Source organism: Equus przewalskii, chromosome 3 (assembly GCF_037783145.1).
Source record: "Equus przewalskii isolate Varuska chromosome 3, EquPr2, whole genome shotgun sequence".
NCBI lineage: Eukaryota > Metazoa > Chordata > Mammalia > Perissodactyla > Equidae > Equus > Equus przewalskii.
In genome coordinates, this window is record NC_091833.1 from 119,286,307 (window position 1) to 119,304,435 (window position 18,129).

General features: G+C 47.4%; 1 protein-coding gene across 10 annotated transcripts in view; it reads right to left on the reverse strand.

The window, feature by feature from the left end:
• Positions 1 to 18,129, reverse strand: part of PCGF3 (polycomb group ring finger 3) — a 67,258-nt gene that overhangs the window by 17,859 nt on the left and 31,270 nt on the right. For all 10 annotated transcript variants that reach the window (XM_070613506.1, XM_070613499.1, XM_070613501.1 and 7 more), the window contains 3 exons: positions 13,828 to 13,883; positions 3,292 to 3,402; positions 2,037 to 2,125 (listed from right to left, as the gene is read on the reverse strand). In XM_070613506.1, coding sequence (XP_070469607.1) covers positions 2,037 to 2,125; positions 3,292 to 3,402; positions 13,828 to 13,883 — 256 coding nt within the window. The remainder of the gene's footprint in view (positions 1 to 2,036; positions 2,126 to 3,291; positions 3,403 to 13,827; positions 13,884 to 18,129) is intronic.

An 18,129-nucleotide genomic window follows, 5' to 3' on the forward strand; every position in this document is an offset into this window, starting at 1 on the left:
AAATTCAGGAGCAGCTACTAGAGGAACACAGAGAGACATTTCCAAACCTCTAGAGGAGAAAAAGTCAAGGAAGAGCCAACCCTGACAGGAGGGTCTGAAGAGGGGAGGATGCGCACCACAGCCGTCGGGTCCAGCCCCGGAAACCAGCGCCGCGGCTGGCGGAGCCTCCTGAGCAGCCGAGGGGCCTGAAACATGGCCCTAAATGCATCCGACCAAACGGACTAAGGCCCAAGTGAAGGGCCAGGAAAAAGCTTTCAGAAAACAACGCTTGATCCGTTAAAACCGAAAATTGGCTCTTTTGGAAGCAACCAAAGAGACAAACCTCAGGCATGTTTGGGATAAAAAACAAAAGGCAAAAATTAGTCACGATAAACGCTGGAAACTCAAAACCCAAAGAGAGACTGAGCCATAGAAGAATGCGGTGTATACCTTCACTCGATGCTCGTGCCTGTGCCTGGGGGGGTGGCCAGCCGTGCCAACCCCGAATCCACGTCCCGAGTGGACCCTGGTCCTCCCAGGTGGAGGACTGCTGTGATCACTCAGAAGAGGTGGCGGGAGGACTCCGCACTCACCAGGTCAGAGCCCAGGGCAGGGAGAAACGTGGCCCAGAGGGTGCCCTCGCCCGCTCTGCACCCTCCTCTCAGTGACCTGGCCCGCCTCAGGTCCCAGCTTGGACATCAGCACAGATGCCTCACGGGAATGTGTTTAACAGGAGAGAAGGATATAAGCCGGAAAATGAAGATTCTCTTACTGTGTTCTTGTACCCACACCACACTATTTTAATTATGTCTTTAATAAACATATGTACACGTGAATATGAACGTATGTTTGTGCACATTTTACTAAATAGATGTGTGCATCTCAGAATATATATAAACACATATGTGTGCGCACATTACATTTATTATATATATTCTGATACAGCTGATACCCCTCGTTTTCATGGCTAGTCTTAAGCTTTTCGTCTCCCAGATGAACTTCAGAAGCAACTGGTTAAATTCCACAATAAACGGTTAAAATCACAGCCACTGAGGTTAATTTGGGGAGAACTGACATCTTAATGTCAATCTTTCCCTCCAGGAACATCCAATTATTGAGATTTTTCTCTTACGTTCTGCCATAAGGTTTTTGTGTCTTCACCGAGGCCTCAGACCTTTCTTGTTAGGCTATGTTAAGGTTTTTATGTTACGTGAATAAGGTCTCCCCCTTACCTACTGACTACTATATATTGCTCCTATCACCTTAACAAGCACAGGAAGTCCTAACAGCCTTCCAGTGGGTTGTCTTAGGCTTATGCCAGACGGCGGTGCGATCTGAGAACAGTGCATTCCTGTCCCACACGCATCTTGTTTCCTCCATCTCCCACTGCATGGGCCAGGACCTCCGAGGTGACGCTGAGTCCCAGCTGACTATGGCATCTCTTGTTTCTGGTGTCACGAGACAATGACCGTTTCATTACAAAGTATGACGATAAGCTAAGATAGTATAGTAAAAAGTTTGTAGACATTGATGTGGGATTTTACAAATTCTTTTACAACATCTTGAGTGTTTGGTCTTTCTCTTTCAATCTGATAATGGAGTAAACGACGTAGGAATAGATTCCTCGATGTGAGGTTTTCACTGTTCTTTTAACACACAACTGGACTCCACTCTCTTCTACACAACATGGGCCTGTGCACAGAAAGTGCCTGCACCAAACCAGGCAGTGACACCGGGGGCAGCTGAGCCACCTAGGTGTGTGCAGGGGGAGCTCTCATTTTCTTACATTTAAAATATTTTATAGTCAGTACATATTACTTTAGCAATTAAAAAAAGGAGAAAAAAAATAAAGTAAGGAGCTGGGAGGAAACAGGAGAAAGTGTGTTGACATTTTAAGGTCTCTACTCTCTCGGTCTTTTACTTTTTTAAAGGAGAAAACATCACACGGGGAGGTTTCCAGTGCATTTGCTTTAGTTACGGTTTTAGGAAACATACTGCAGCACGCAAGCACGGAGGCAAACAATTTTCTAAACTTCACAGAATGAAATATCGTCTACCTGCTCATCACTTCTGTGATAGTCATTGTCCTCTTCCTGCTTCTCTTCTGTAGTTTCTTTGTTTGAACTGTCATCTGCTTTGGTTTCACCTTTTTGCAAAAACAGACAATAACGTATTATGAAATCCAAAATGTTAAACCATTATTTATTTAACTCTACAGTATACTATATATACTGTATAGAAAAGAAATATATATATTACATGTAAAATGCTATAAAAATTGAGTGTAATAAGAGAGTTTTCACCATAAAGAGCATGTGAGTCAGAGGAGAGCTCGTCTACAGAGTGTCGGTTGGAATGCATGATCCTCAAAGTGAGGGAGCCCCAGGAGGCTGAGGCCGGCTGCACGTGGGCCGGCTACACGTGATCGGGGCACAGAGCAGCTCCCCCAGCATCACTCAAGGCTGATGCCTCACCGACCCCACTCAGCAATGCGTGATTCCTACAACTGCCACTGTCCCAACACCACTTCTAAAATTAAGACTCCACCTTAGGGAAAATGGCTGGGACAGGACTCCTGGATTCCCAAAATGTGTTCCCAGCCACCTCCGGGCCTGCCTCCCCGGGGCCGTGGTGTCACCTAGGGAAAATGGCTGGGACAAGACTCCTGGATTCCCAAACGTGTTCCCAATCACCTCCAGGCCTGCCTCCCCAGGGCCGTGGCGCCAGCGGAGTCTGCAGTGCTCTGCCCTTCCCAGCGACAGCCAGAGCTCGTCTGATCCTCAGACTGTCAGAAATGCACAGGGTGCCTAAAATTTCCTAGGAATTGTGTGTTCCAGTAGAAGAATACCATGGCATCAAAGATTTGAGTAATTTGTTACAATATGCACAGATTTTAAAATATCATTAATTTTACAGCAAAGACAAATTATTTTGCCATTCTACAATAAAACAACCAAAACTGAAGTGAAGAGTCTTAGGAAGCCCACCTTTCACATTTCCTGTCATCCCTCCACACCCCACCTCCAGGTACTTTCTGGGACCCCCCTCGCACACCACGTTGCTTCAACCCCCATTGTGTGACCCCTGTCCGTGACCCCATTTCTCAGTGCCATCCCATGTTCCCATCAGCACCAGCGGTGACAGAATCCTCACGTTCTAACCACCCCCCAACTCCCATGACAAAATTTTGTTATTCTTGACATAAACTGCGTTGGCGGGGCGGCGGGTGAGAAGACCAGGGAGCTCTTCAGGAAAAGGCCTGAAAAGTAAAATCCCCTGAATTTCTCAATAACCACACACACGCTTACTCACCGTTGCGATGGGAATCTAAGTGCTGTTTTGCAGAGCATGTCTCCCCCTTGATGTCTCCAGGCACTTCCATGCCTAATTTGTGGTAGAATTCCCTCTGTTTTCTCATTTCCGCTATTAAAAATTAACATACAATCTTTAATCTCAGGTAGGCAATGAATTATATTAAAACTCTACTCACAAATATCATGTGAAGAAATCAACGGACCGGGTTAAAAAGTGCTGAAGGCTGCTGTGAATGGAAGGGGCCATCGGACTGTAACTCCTGGAGTCCTGGAGCACCGCCAGCTCCGCGCAGGGGGAAGCGCCCTGGTGTGGGAGCTGCGCGGTTCTCCGGTCTCACTGCGCCCAGCAGGGCCGGCATAGGCTGTGCAGACGGGGGGAGGCCGTCCAGCAGGAGGGAAGGACACCTCCCTGGACCTGACCAACGCCCCCGCCCACGCGTCTGAAACTGAGCTATCACGTGGCATCAGGCGAACCTTCAGGGAGACTCATTGTGGCGCATCCAACGTCACCCGCTGATGCCAGGGCAGCTACCCCGAAGACTCAGGACACCTCCCACCACAGCTGAGCTTCCTGACCCAGGTGCTCCTGGCTCTCCTAACGTCCTGTCACAGCCACAGTGGACACCCCCTGCCAGGAGATGCCGCCAGGGGATCCCGAAGGAGCTCTCACTCGCCTAAGGGAAGGACGACAACTGAGGCAGCCTGCGTCCCGGAGCTCACCTCGTCCTCACACCTGTGGGGGGCTCCTCACAGCTGTGGACAGCCGCCCAGCGTGCCTGGTGGTGGGTACAAGTGCCCCCTGGTGTCCGTGGCTGGCTGTCACAACTCGCCCAAATCCTGGGGAGGAAACGGAGATGCCCACCACAGGGGAAGGTTCCCCTCTGAGCTGTGCCTGGTCTCCTTCTCAGGGCTCACGTCTGTTGGATCCCTAACCTGGGTGGTCAGCACACCAGCCACCGAGTGGGCGCTGGGCCCAGGTGGTGAGAGGACAGGACGAGGCTGGACCCCTGCAAGTTCCGGGCAACGGCCGATTCCGTGACAAGGCAGCTACCTACTGCCTTTCAGAAGAAGTCCCACCCATGTGACTCAAGGGCTCACCTCCAGATGAGGAAGCAACCAGTCAGCTCAGGGCCACACAGCAGGCAGCACAGGAAATCTAGACCTAAGCTGCCGAAACCAATGACCCACAACCACTGTGTGAACAGGATGGATCCCTGAGCAGCTTACCCAGGGACGCGCCCTGTCTCCATGAGCTCGGAGAGAGCAGGAACACCCCGTCCCTTCCAGGACCTACACAGACACTGTGAGAGGCCCGACTGTGCAGGAACGAACCAACGCATGTGGCAACGGCCTCAGATGGAAACGAGGGCCGCCTTTCAGTGCTGAAGAGCTGCGGGCTGGCCCCGGGTGACATCAGAGACTGGAACCAAAGATTAGCCTGGAAAATTTGGGATCACCTTGAAATAATACCTTACATAATCACATAAAAGCCAGCTCAGGAGCCCAGGCCTGAAACGCACTGACTGGCAGTGCGAGGCCGTTCCTATGGTTCTCCAGAAAGGGTGGTGATGTTTAACCTAACAGCTCACAGATCCACGCAAAAGAAGGACTTCTCATCCAACGGGGAAATGGTGCAGCTTCAAACACCTTGTTTTAATTCTCATTTCTTTAATTTTCACCTATCAGAATGAAAAAGCATTGAAAATAACAATGCTCAACGTCAGGTGTAGAAATGATAATTGGGGTACCTTTTCAGAAAGGTAATTTGGCCATACATATGAAAAACATTTAAAAACTTAACTGCTGACCCAAAAGTTCTGCTAGTAATCTATCCTAAGGAAATAAACAGGCAAGTCCCTAAGGAGATATGAATCCAGATGTTGATGCAGCCTTATGGAGAACACTGAACTATCAGAAACAATTTAAAAGCCAAATGTCCAACAGGGCCTGGGCCAATCAGCAGAGCTGACCTCCCGGCTGACCACGTGCCATCTTCAACCTGCCCCAGCAGACACTTCCAGATGAGGCCAACAGAGCCTCAGAATCCTTCTCAACACTCCACTTGAGATGCCACTACCATCCACTACTGACAGAGTCAACAGGCAAGATAAATCTTATTGGCTACCTGGGAGAGCAGTGTGAGCCATTTATTCAGTGGAATCCTTTGCAGCCATTAAAGAAGATGATATGGATCATATCTATCGAATGGAGCAAGCACTACAATATACTGCTTTGATAAAGACAGATTACATAGCATTATAGAAAAAATGTGATCTCATTTTTTGTAAAAATTAAATGTTACAATAGTGGTTTGACTAAGATGTTATGGGAATTCAGGGGAGGGAGAAAAGGCTTATAAAAAGTAACAGTGCGCTGGGCACTGAATCCATCCACGTCATCCACTGTCCTGACAAACTGAAAAGAGAGACCACACGATCATCGCCACGGATGCAGAAGCAGCATTTGACAGAATCCAGCATCCACTCCTGACGCGCTGAGCACCTCCTGCTAATGGAGGCACGCACAGGAGCCCTCAGCCAGCCTCACACGCAGCGGTGGGAGACCGGTCGCTTCCCCCCAGGGTCGGGAACCAGACAGGATGTCCACTCGCACCACTGGGATCCAACATCACACTGAGAGCTCTAGCCCAGGGGTCCCAACATTTTCTGTCATGAAACAGGGAATCAGGATTTGTAAGCTAAAGGGCAAAACTGAGATACTACATAGGCATTTACGTAACAAGAGATAAAACTAATTTTCTAATTGATGAAATTGAAATACATGTACATAAAATGCCCATAAGCACACCTATGGGATGCACTGTTGCCATTATTACTTTGAACACAGTTATCTGTAATATCAATTCTAATTCTTCCCTCCTGTCCCTTGCATCATGGCTTTCATTTCACTTACACATAAGCGTATGTGTATGTCTGTGCATGTAATATGTACATAAGCATGCATATCAGATGCACTGTTGCCATTATTACTTTGAACACTGTTATCTGTAATATTAAGAAGAAAAATAAAAGTTTTAAATTGACCTTCTCCTATTCCTTCGCTGACGCTCTTCCATTTTTTATGTCGATCCAGGTTTCCCATCTGTATCATTTTCCTTCTCTCTGAAGAACTTTTAACATTTCTTGAAGGCAGGTCTACTGGCTACAAATTTTGTCTGAGAAAGTCTTCATTTCTCCTTCACTTCTGGAGAGAATTTTGCAGGGTACAGAATTCCAGGATGCTGGTCCTTCTCTCAACACTTTACGTATCTCACTGCACTCTCTCTTGCCTGCACGGTTTCTGAGAAGTCGCATGCAATTCTTAGCTTTGCTCCTCGGTGGGTAAGGTGTTTTTCCCTCTGGCTTCTTTCAGGAGTTTTTATCTTTGATTTTGTGTGGTTTGAGAGTGCTACGCCTGGGTGTAGCTTTTTTGGGCATTTATCCTGCTTGGTGTTCTCGGAGCTTCCTGGCTCTGTGGTTTGGTGACTGACATTAATTTGGGGAAATTCAGTCATTATGGTTTCAAATATTTCTTCTCTTTGTCCTGTTCCACAACCTTCTGTGGTCATCCACAGTCCTTGGGTACTCTGTTCTGGTTCTTTCCAGTCTGTTCTCCTGGCTTTTTAGTTGTGGGGTTTCTCTCGAGATGTCCTCAAGCTCAGAGGTCCTTTGCTCAGCCGTCTCCAGTCTGACGAGTCCATCGGAGGCACTCTTCATTTCTGTTGCAGTTTTTCATCTCTAGCATTTCTTTTCGGTTCATTCTTAGGATTTCCACTCTCTGCTCACATTGCTCCTGTGCTCTGGCATGCCGTCTGCTTCTTCCATCAGAGCCCTTAGCATAGTAATCACAAGTGTCTTAAGTTCCTGGTCTGACGATTCCAGCGCCCCTGCCATGCCTGGTTCTGACGCTTGCTCTGTCTCTTCAAACTGCATTTCCTCACTTTTGTGTGCCTTATGATGTTTTCTTGGCAGCCAGGTAAAAGGAACTGCTGTAAATAGGCCTTTATTAATCTAGTGAGGTGTGGGGGTGAGAACGCATCCCGTGGCCCTGGATTAGTGCCCATCGTTCCCACGTGGACTGCACAGCCTGTACCTCTGACAGTGCACTGCCTCAGTGCTTCTCAGCTCTTGCTCCTGAGGTGGGACAGGATGTCTAGAGCCGACGGGAGTTGGGTCTTTCCTTCCAAGGCAGTCAGGCTCTGAGAATAGCCAGCAGGTTAGGTTCTGGTTAAGCAGTTTCCTCGGAGGACAGGCTTTGTTCAGAACAGCGTGCTCTGGACTAGTTCAGAACGGCTCCTCTCCCCTCCCATGCAAGAAGCAGGAGGGGCTTTTTCTCTGATATTTTCTGTGAGAACCTAGCCATGCTCCTGGAGGTAAATCTCACAATACTGTGGGGAACCCCAAGACTGAGTCCCCCTGCAGGTTTTAACTCTCAGTTGTCCACACAGAGCCCCCAGCAGTTCCTCTACTGCAGGTCAGGTTTTCCTGCCCCGGCTCTGGTTCCCGTGGAGGTTCCTGCCCAAGCCTCTGCTCTGGGAAGCCAGGACTCCCTGTATCCGCTGCCAGTCTCTCCGGTCTCGGGGGTAGTGGTTTGCCCTGAGTCCACCCTCTTCAGTCTAAGAAGAGTTGTTGAATTTTCAGTCTGTTCGGCTCTTACCTGTTGTTAAGGCACAGTGGCAACTTGCAAGCTCCTTACATAAGGAGCCAGAAACAGGAAGCCATGAAATTCAAAACATAGTAATAATAATTGAGCACGATTTTTTGTAATACAGGATACTAATGAGAAGGATGGACTCCTTTTGGGGGGATAACATTTGTTAAAATGGGGTTAAAGGTTGGTGTTCCTTATCACCAAAACTGACTGCATGAATTTCATCTTTGAAACGCCCCTCACACGGTGATATCGGCCTCAGTGCACGAGCACAGGGTTTCATTGACCACGAACGTCACTCAGAAGGCACTCGTGGAATTCCACTCAGTCCTTCTCTTGGTATTTGTCTTTGATCCTGTGTTCCAGGCCACATCGGTCACTTCCCACTGAGGGGGAGACGGAAGCCCCTTGGCTGCACAGGTGAATGAGCTGGAAGCATGGAAACTGCCTCTGAACTTGCATGGAGGTCCAAACCCTGTTGGGCTTGTAGCCAGAGCTCAGAAAGTCAGTCAGCTGAGTCTGTGTGGGGCTGGGGGCCTCGCCTCACCTTTTAACTCAGACAGCACGGGGTGTCTGTAAGGCAGTCTGACAGTACTTGTAACTCCAGCAATACCAGCTCTTGTTGAAATGACTTTATTACAGTATAAGTTGTGCAATAAGTATTGTTTTACCTTATGATATTAGGCTGAATTAATTAAGAAACATTATCAGGTCTTTAGCAAAAGCTAATTTCCAAAACCATTCATTGTTTGATGTAGTAGTTAAAAGTGCTTTTTTTTTGCCGAGGAAGATTCGCCCTGAGCTCACATTGGTGCCGGTCTTTCTCTATTTTGTATGTGGGTCGCCACCACAGCATGGCTGCTGATGAACCTGGGCCACTGAAGCAGAGCACACCAAACTTAACCACTAGGTCACAGGGCCAGCCCTGAAAGGTGCTTCTTTCCATTCAGAAAAACTTCAATCTGCCCTTAGCTCAGAAAAAAAAAAGCACAAAAAAACGACCATCGTGAAGGCATCGAAAAACAACCATGCTGTGTGGCAGGGCGAGTCAGGGTATTCAGCAGTCTTCTGTCCTGACGAAGCTCGTACAGCTGATGACGGTACATCCACACAGGTGGAGAAGGCTACCATTGGCACTACTGACTCAATAACATATGAAAATTCAAGTGTTTTCTGCAAAGCACCTGCTGATGAACAATACAACGAGCTTTATAAACACCTTACATTTTCACAAGCTTGGTTAATTTGTCCAACTAAGCCTTTTCCTGATCCACACAAATTTTTACCACTGTTGGTTGTAACACGCCTTAGCAGATTCCACTTCAGGTTGTATTTCAACTCCTTTGAAAATACTTTCGCCTGTAGCTGCTCCATGTAGACAGCCCACAGAGGCTACGTCGGCAGTCGCTTCAAACTCACCGAGGACACAACTGAGCAGCATCGGAGACCTCAAGAGCCAAGGGAAACCACTCAGATCATCTGCCTTGTTGTTCAACTGACTATTGATGTTGCTTCTAACAGACTCAGCCCCCAAGCAACTGTCCTCACTGAGGCTAATGGTCTCAGACAAGCTCATTTTCTCTGAACGTATTTCTTTAGTTGCTGCAATCAGACTCATCAATAGTAAAGGATTGTCCTAGTTTGGCAAACAAATAAGCCAATCAGAAACTTACTTTATTGCAGGCTTATATTCGTTTTTTACTTTTGTGAAGAAATTCTACTGTGATGAAATATTCAATTACAAATTTTCTTTTTTTTTTTAAAGATTTTATTTTTTCCTTTTTCTCCCCAAAGTCCCCCAGTACATAGTTGCATATTCTTAGTTGTGGGTCCTTCTGGTTGTGGCATGTGGGACGCTGCCTCAGCGTGGTCTGATGAGCAATGCCATGTCCACGCCCAGGATTCAAACCGACAAAACACTGGGCCGCCTGCAGCAGAGCGCGCAAACTTAACCACTAGGCCACGGGGCCAGCCCCGTCAATTACAAATTTTCAATTCTTTCTAAATGCTGCTTCCCTTTAAGTTGGGAATATTGTGTGTTCGGTCTGGTAATGCCAACACATACTATATCCTTTTATTTTAGCACAGCAGTGGTGTCACTGCAAGATAAACACGATGCTTTGCCGGCTAACAATGACCATTCAATAAGAGAGCTATCCATACTTCTCTGTGGCTTAAAAGTGCAACATCTGAAGCCCACACTTCTCTATTTTCCTTGTTTTGACAGGATGGGTGTGTAATGGTAATTTAAAAAAGCCTTGAAATAGTAATATGCACAGCTCTCGAAATGCTGTCAAGCTATAGCTGTCACCGACATTTGTGGCGTGCTGAACAGCAGTGTGAAGCAACGAGAGTACCCATGTGGTCTGTTGCAAATGCTCAATTCTGCCATTGTCGTGTGAAAACAAACAGTACGTCAATGAATGAGCATGGCTCATTCTAACAAAACTAATTATGGATGACAAAATTTCAATTCATATAATTTTCACATGTCACAAAGTACTATTTTTTCTTTGAATTTTTTCAACTACTTAAAAATGTAAAAAAATTCTTGGCTCATGAGCCACATAAAGATAGGCAGTGGGCCAGAGCTGGTCTGTGGCCTGTCGTTGTCAGCTCCTGCTCTAGCCAATGCGAAGAGGCAAGAGAAAGAAAGAAAAATGCAGACACCTTGGCCAAGTGATTCTACTTCCAGAAAAAAGACAAGAGATGTATTCATCCACATCCACAGAAGCACGCAGAAGGATATCCACTGCACACTCCTGCCTTTTGTTAAAGCAAAGAAAAGAAGCACCTTAAGTATCCGTCAGGAGAGGGCCAGGAAACGAGCAGAACGGAGCCTATGCAGCCGTGACCAGGGCGAGAGCAGAGCACCTCCACGTCACGCTGGTGAGAGAGGCAAGCAGCGAAAGTGTGAAGGGAAAAAAGGGAGGTGGTGGTGTAATATTAAAAAAGAGATAATTTGATACATTTTATTGATAAAGATGTCTCTGGGCAGATAGCTTTTTTAAAACTATAAAAACAAAAGGAAACAACAAACAACTGAAAAACTAATTTTTCACCAAAAAGGTCTCATCTACAAGGGAAGAGAAAAGCAGAGTCAGCCAGTAGCCTGCTGGATTCAGAGAGACGCTCATTTTTATTTTCCAGGGTCCTTGAGAGCAGAGTGGGATCAGGAAGGAGGGGTTATGGTCATCCTCCAGGAGACACGCCTGCACCCCCAGCTCGCTGCTGTCTCACGATCGCACAACATGGTGGACGTGCTCTGGGTTATTTGGAGAACCAGGAAGAGGCCCCCATGCTGAGCAATCAGCATTACAATGTTGGCACAACAAGGAAAACCAAGGAAACTGCGGACAGCCTGCATCACGAACACAGTCATGAGGGGGTGGCACAGTGGCATAGTTGGTAAGTCCACGTGCTCTGCTTCAGTGGCCCAGGGTTCATGGGTTCAGACCCCTGGCGCAGACCTACATACTGCTCATCAAGCCATGCTGTGGCAGAAACCTACATATAAAATAGAGGAAGATGGGCACAGATGTTAGCTCAGCAACAATCTTCCTCAAGCAAAAAGAAGATTGGAAAGAGATGTTAGTCAGGGCCAATCTTCCTCACCAAAAACAAAAAGCAAAAAACCACAGTCATGCTGTTAAAGATTTCAAAGTTACAATAACCTTTTAAAGAGCAACAAACGACTGAAAGTCTGAGAAATACAGAAATGAAGTGTTTGTCTCTGCAGAAAAGACACTGGCCTGCAGGCAGCGCTTGGCCGCCTTCAGGTCAGTGTGCACTTGGAGAACTCCCCATTTCTTCATGTTATGGTAGAGCTGACGGCCACCACGCTGGACAGTTATCAAGGTGAACCAACAGCATGTGTGCTCCTGCTGCACAGGAACAAATGACTTGTCCAGGAAGTCAGGAGGCTCTTTACGCTGGCCCCAGCTTCTTCCTAAGCAAAGCTCCATTAAAGATTGTCCCGAGCACCTGCACGCCGACTGCTGGCCTTGAGACACCACTGTGCACCGAGGGACACCTGGGCTCTGTGGGGAAGTGGCTGCACAGAGGCAGGGTTGACAAGACGAGCCTAGACCCTGCCTGAACTGGAAAGCAAGGCCACCCTGACTGCCTGGGTTATGTCAGAGGGACCCAAGAGCCCGTGTGACAAGTGCCCGCTGGCCACAGATGGGAGGACTTGAGCTTCAGAAAGGACAGTAACTGCAATAAACTGAGATCATGTAAATGTTTAAACCCACCTAAGTGACTGAGGCTGGCGCGGCTAGTAAACCAAACTTGTTATTTTGTAAACAGAAAGGAAACACTCAAGCATTTGTTCTGCTTTTTGTACAAACTGGACCTCAGGGAGACCAAGCAATGAAGTGTGTCTGTGGAGGTACTCCCTCCAACAAAGGAGCAGGACCGAGAGAACGGGGCAGCAGCTCTGCTGTCTGTAGTTATGGATTTAAGCTCTGGGGGTGTATGACTGCTGGGACGACACAAGAGACGGGGTGACAGCATCTGTGCAGGTGGAAGAACCACCTAGAAGTGGGCTTGCTGGAAACACCGACCAGAACCCAATCAGGCCTCCCGACCCATGTCTGGCAGGAACGGGAAGTCCTCCCAAGTCCAGACTTGCAGACCCGAGGGGCCAAGAGGGCACAGAGCAGCCAGCCCGAGGGCAGACCTGATGTGGTCCTAACTGAAAACAACTAAACCAACAAAACCCCAAAGATGCGGCGTTCACGGGATGGCTCAACCTCTCGGCGCTGACTGGATATTTGATGCTAGGGAGATACCACTATTTTCTTAGATTTATAAAGGTGTTTGGTCGTGTCTTTTAAGAAGAATCCCTATCTCTGGGGATACAAATGGCAACATTTACAGATGAAATAACAGGTATCTGGTTGGGGGCGCAGACAAAGGAGGATTCACCACGAGCTGACACCTGCTGGAGCTGGGAATAAACACATGGGCTCTCTACTCGATTCTGCCAACTTACGCAGTTTAAATATTCTACAGTAATTTTTTTAAGGTATCAGTATTTTATTTTGATACATTGTCTTTTCCCAAGACCAAAAAACTTTCAAGATATCAAAAGATGATTGATTCTATTTACATTTACTCAGGAAATTTTAAATTCTTCTTGTATGAATAAATTCTGTGAACAGTGAGAGAAGATAACAATATTATTCCTTCAGATATGTATTAAAGGCTAGATATAATATCTACTTATCTAAAGCAGTGAGCTGTATTTTAAATTATATAACCCCCTTCGGAAACATAACAATGAGATGCAGCCCAAATGAACTCTTAACGTATCTTATCTTTGAAAGAAAGTGTGCCTACGTGGCATGCACTGCCACGCCAGTCCACCCTGACACCGAATGGAACTCTGAGACCGATGTCCCTCTGTCCCTCTCTCCTCCCCTTATCACCACCCCCACAAAGGACGGCTGTGACAGTCTCAGTGTTCAGAACTGGGGAAGTTTTAAAAAGAGTGGCTGTTTCCACTTTCAGGATATTTGCAGCACATAATACTCCTTTTTAATTCTCAATGAGATCTGACCTAAATACAGGTACACTTCATAGACACACTGGTTAGTGGCTTCCCCTCTGTGTGAGCATGAGGGGGAGGCCGCCCTTGCCCCTGCTGTGCCCCCACCATCCAAACAAGGGCTGGCATGCACAACACAGGCGCCAGTGCCTCCTGAAGGAAGGAGCAGATGAGTGGAGGACACGGGAGGGACCACAAATGAGATGCCAGTGTGTTCAAGCAGGGACAGCAAGATGGGGCTGCTGCCAAAGAGACCTCTCATCGGGGCCACCCGAGAGACGCGCTGAGGCCGCGTGGCAGACTTAGGGATCCAAGCAGATATCTGATACTTACCTTCTTGGAGGCCTGGAACCAACTTGTAAACAATATCCTGCATGGTTCTGTCATGCCTGGCAAAAAGAACAGAACAGGTGGGGTTAGCTGGAAATGTCAATTCTATAACGCTCACACATTTCCATTTAACAACGTCAAACTCCACAATCACTAATTTGGAGTTCTCATTGCATTTTGCTCCTAGTTTGCACTAAAAAAAATGTGCTATCAAAAGTTACATATAATCTAAATTAATGCATCGTTTAACTTAGGTTCTAGCTGCTTGTGAATATTTCAAATGATGATGACACAGACGACACCCTCTTGGAGACCCGCAACCTCTCCTTGCTGGACTTTCAAGTTCCAATGATGCTAGGCTTTGAAAGTTTCCAGTGATGAGTGTGCCCGAGGTGCGCCAGACCTCAGACTTCCCTGACCATGATCCACACTAAGAAATGCACTTCACGTCATAACACTCACATTTACCTGGACATACAGATAACGCAAATGCACACAGAAGCATTATAAAACACGGCTGACCTTCAGCGCACAGGACACCCTCAGCAGTTCCCACTGTACTTCTGCTGGCTTTTTGTAAAGCTTGTTTGACCCCCAGGAGAGGCCGCTGGGCTGAACCACTCTTACAGAACTCGACATCTGGGTCCCACAAGCGACCATGCCAGGCCCCACCCACCTGGCCAAGGACCCAGGGGCTCAGAGTGGAGGGTGTGGGGAGCTATCCTTAGGGAGGGTGTGAGCGGGCAGAACAGAACAGTGAATGCATGTCTCCTGATGTCCAGCCACCCCCAGGCTTGCGGGTGGCAGCCCTTTGAAACAGAGGCCACTTCTTCGCAGCTTTCACGTTTACACTCCAAGCTGCAGGCCACAGACCCTCTCACTTCTTTCCCTGTTCCATGTTCTCCACCAGGCCCACATGGGAAAAACCCTAGGCTATAAGATGACGCCTGGGAAGTGCAGAGCTGCCTCACCGATCTACCAGATCCTGCAGGCTCGGTCTGGCATCCGTACGCGGCCAGTCCTGCTCGGCACCATCCCACCTCCTGAGTCCTGAACCAGGCCCCACTGCTCTGCCCCGCCTGATGGCCCTCTCACTCTGTCCCAGCCCGAAGCTAGAGGCCGGTCCCCTGAGGCAACCTTGTGGTCTAGGGGCAGCAGAATCAACGGGAGGCCGTGGCAGGTATGGCTGTGTCAGGAACAAGGATCTGAGTCAACCTCAGAGTTGGTGCCAGGATGGGTAAAAGGACCACCCTGGCCAGTGCAGTTCCAGGCAGAGCCTGAAAGCAAGGAGTAAGGGACAGGATCACTGGGAAAGAGCAGCCCTGGAGGCCTGGGGCCCAGAGCAGGCCTCAGGGCTAAGCATCTCCACCCAGCTCTGGTGCCTCTGCCTCTCTGGCCCTGGTCACTGCACAAGGAAAAGGCGGGGTCTGCCCCTCCTGACCCAAGCTGCAGACTACTGAGGCCCGTGCACCTGGCGGCTCCACTCCGCAGGCCTCCTTTCTCTCTGTGCTAGCAAGCTAGGCCAGGCCTGTGCTGACAGCGTCTCACACGGCTCAAAGGGATTCAGCGCTCCAGACAGCCCTGCCTGTCCCAGAGCCAGCGCAGGGAGAGAAGGGGAGCAGCCTCCACAGCTTCCCCCACCAGCATGACACCCCTTACCACCACCTGCCCTTAGTGGTTCACACCGGGAAAGCCCCCCAGCTCTGGCCAACAATTAGTACCCAGAATACGTAAAGTATTTCTTCAGAGCAGAATAAAACAAAGAACTCAGTAGAAAAATGACGTAACATGTGAACAGCCACCTCCCAGAAGCCTGAATGGCCGGGTAACATTTGGGAAGAGGCCTGGGCTCAATGATAACCAGGGTGACGGGACAAGACACCCTCCAGGGCCACCACGGGGCAAAAGCTAACACCTGGCCATTCAAGTCCAGGTGAGAATGCAGTGCAAGGGCCCCCCGGCCATGAGGGTGGGAGAACACACTGTCCCTACCCCAGGAGGGCTCAGGAATGCACGTGTCTCCACCCTGACACTCTGCTTCCGGCAAAGGCCGAGGGGAGAAGCCCGTGCAGGGGAGCCCACACTGGACAGCCCCTAACATTCACCTGCAACACAGCATGATGGACAGTGGGCCTCCTCCCGGGGACGCTGTGGGCCGCGGCTCCACACTCACAGAGACTTGTCCAGACAACTGGCCGAGTCACGGGCAAGGCACCCAGGAACCCAGCTGGCAGAACCCACTGTAGAAAGCGGAGAATGGGGAGGCCCAGCCGTGTCGTCTGGGCCAGAGGGCTGCAAACGCAGAGAAGACTGCCCTGAGGGGAGGGGCTCCTGGGCCTGGTGGTTTCCACTTCCTGACCAGAGCTGTTTCTCTTCGAGGTGCTTTAAGCTGCTCATGCATTTTTTTTTAAAGTTAATTTTTATTGAGGTAATGATAGGTTACAATCTTGTGAAATTTCAGCTGTACATTATTGTTTGTCAGTCGTGTTGTAGGTGCACCCCTTTACCCTTTGTAACTACCCCCCATCCCCCCTTTCCCCTGGTAGCCACTAATCTGTTCTCTTTGTCTGCATTTTTAAATTCCTCATATGAGTGAAGTCATAGAGATTGTCCTTCTCTACCTGGCTTATTTCACTTAACATAATTCCCTTAAGGTCCATCCATGTTGTTGTAAATGGGACGATTTTATTCTTTTTTACGGCTGAGTAGTATTCCATTGCACATATATACCACATCTTCTTTATCCAATGATCTGTTGATGGGCACTAAGGTTGCTTTCATGTCTTGGCTATTGTAAATAATGCTGCAATGAACATTGGGGTATATGAGTCTCTCTAAATTGCTGACGTCAAGTTCTCTGGATAGATACTCAGTAGTGGAATAGCTGGATCATATGGTAGTTCTATTCTTAATTTTTTGAGGAATCTCCATACTGTTTTCCATAGTGGCTGCACTAGTTTGCATTCCCACCAGCAGTGTATGAGGGTTCCTTTTTCTCCACAGCCTGTCCAACATTTGTTACTTTTTGTTTTGGTTATTTTTGCCATTCTAATGGGTGTAAGGTGATATCTTAGTGTAGTTTTGATTTGCATTTGCATTTCCCTGCTGATCAGTGATTATGAACATCTTTTCATGTGCCTATTGGCCATCTGTATATCTTCTTTGGAGAAATGTCTGTTCATGTCTCTTGCCCATTTTTTGATCGGGTTGCTTGATTTTTTTGTTGTTGAGTTGTGTGAGTTCTTTATATATTATGGAGATTAACCTTTTGTTGGATAAATGACTTGCAAATATTTTTTCCTAATTACTGGGTTGTTTTTTTGTTTCAATCCTGTTTTCCCTTGCCTTGAAGAAGCTCTTTAGTCTGATGAAGTCCCATTTGTTTATTCTTTCTATTGTTTCTCTTGTCCGAGAAGACATGGTGTCCAAAAAGATCCTTTTAATACCGATGTCAAAGAGTGTACTGCCTACATTTTCCTCTAGAAGCCTTACAGTTTCAGGTCTTACCTTTAGGTCTTTGATCCATTTAGAGTTTATTTTTGTGAATGGTGAAAAAGAATGGTCAATTTTCATTCTTTTACATGTGGCTTTCCAGTTTTCCCAGCACCATCGGTTGAAAAGACTTTCTTTTCTCCATTGTATGCCCTCAGCTCCTTTGTCAAAGATTAGCTGTCCACAGATGCGTGGTTTTATTTCTGGGCTTTCAATTCTGTTCCATTGATCTGTGCATCTGTTTTTGTACCAGTACCATGCTGTTTTGATTACTGTGGCTTTGTAGCATGTTTTGAAGTCAGGGACTGTGATGCCTCCAGCTTTGTTCTTTTTTCTCAGGATTGCTTTAGCAATTCGGGGTCTTTTGTTGCCCCATATGAATTTTAGGATTCTTTGTTCTATTTCTGTAAAGAATGTCATTGGGATTCTGATTGGGATTGCATTGAATCTGTAGATTGCTTTAGGTAGTATGGATATTGTAACTATATTCTTCCAATCCATGTGCATGGAATGTCTTTCCATCTCTTTATGTCGTCATCCATTTCTTTCAGGAAAGCCTAGTAGTTTTCATTGTATAAGTCTTTCACTTCCTTAGTTAAATTCACCCCAAGGTATTTTATTCTATTTGTTGTGATTGTGATGGTATTGTGTTCTTGAGTTCTCTTTCTGTTAGTTCATTATTAGAGTATAGAAATGCTACTGATTTATGTAAGTTGATTTTATACCCTGCAACTTTGCTGTAGTTGTTGATTATTTCTAAAAGTTTTCTGATGGATTCTTTGGGATTTTCTACATATAAGATCATGTCGTCTG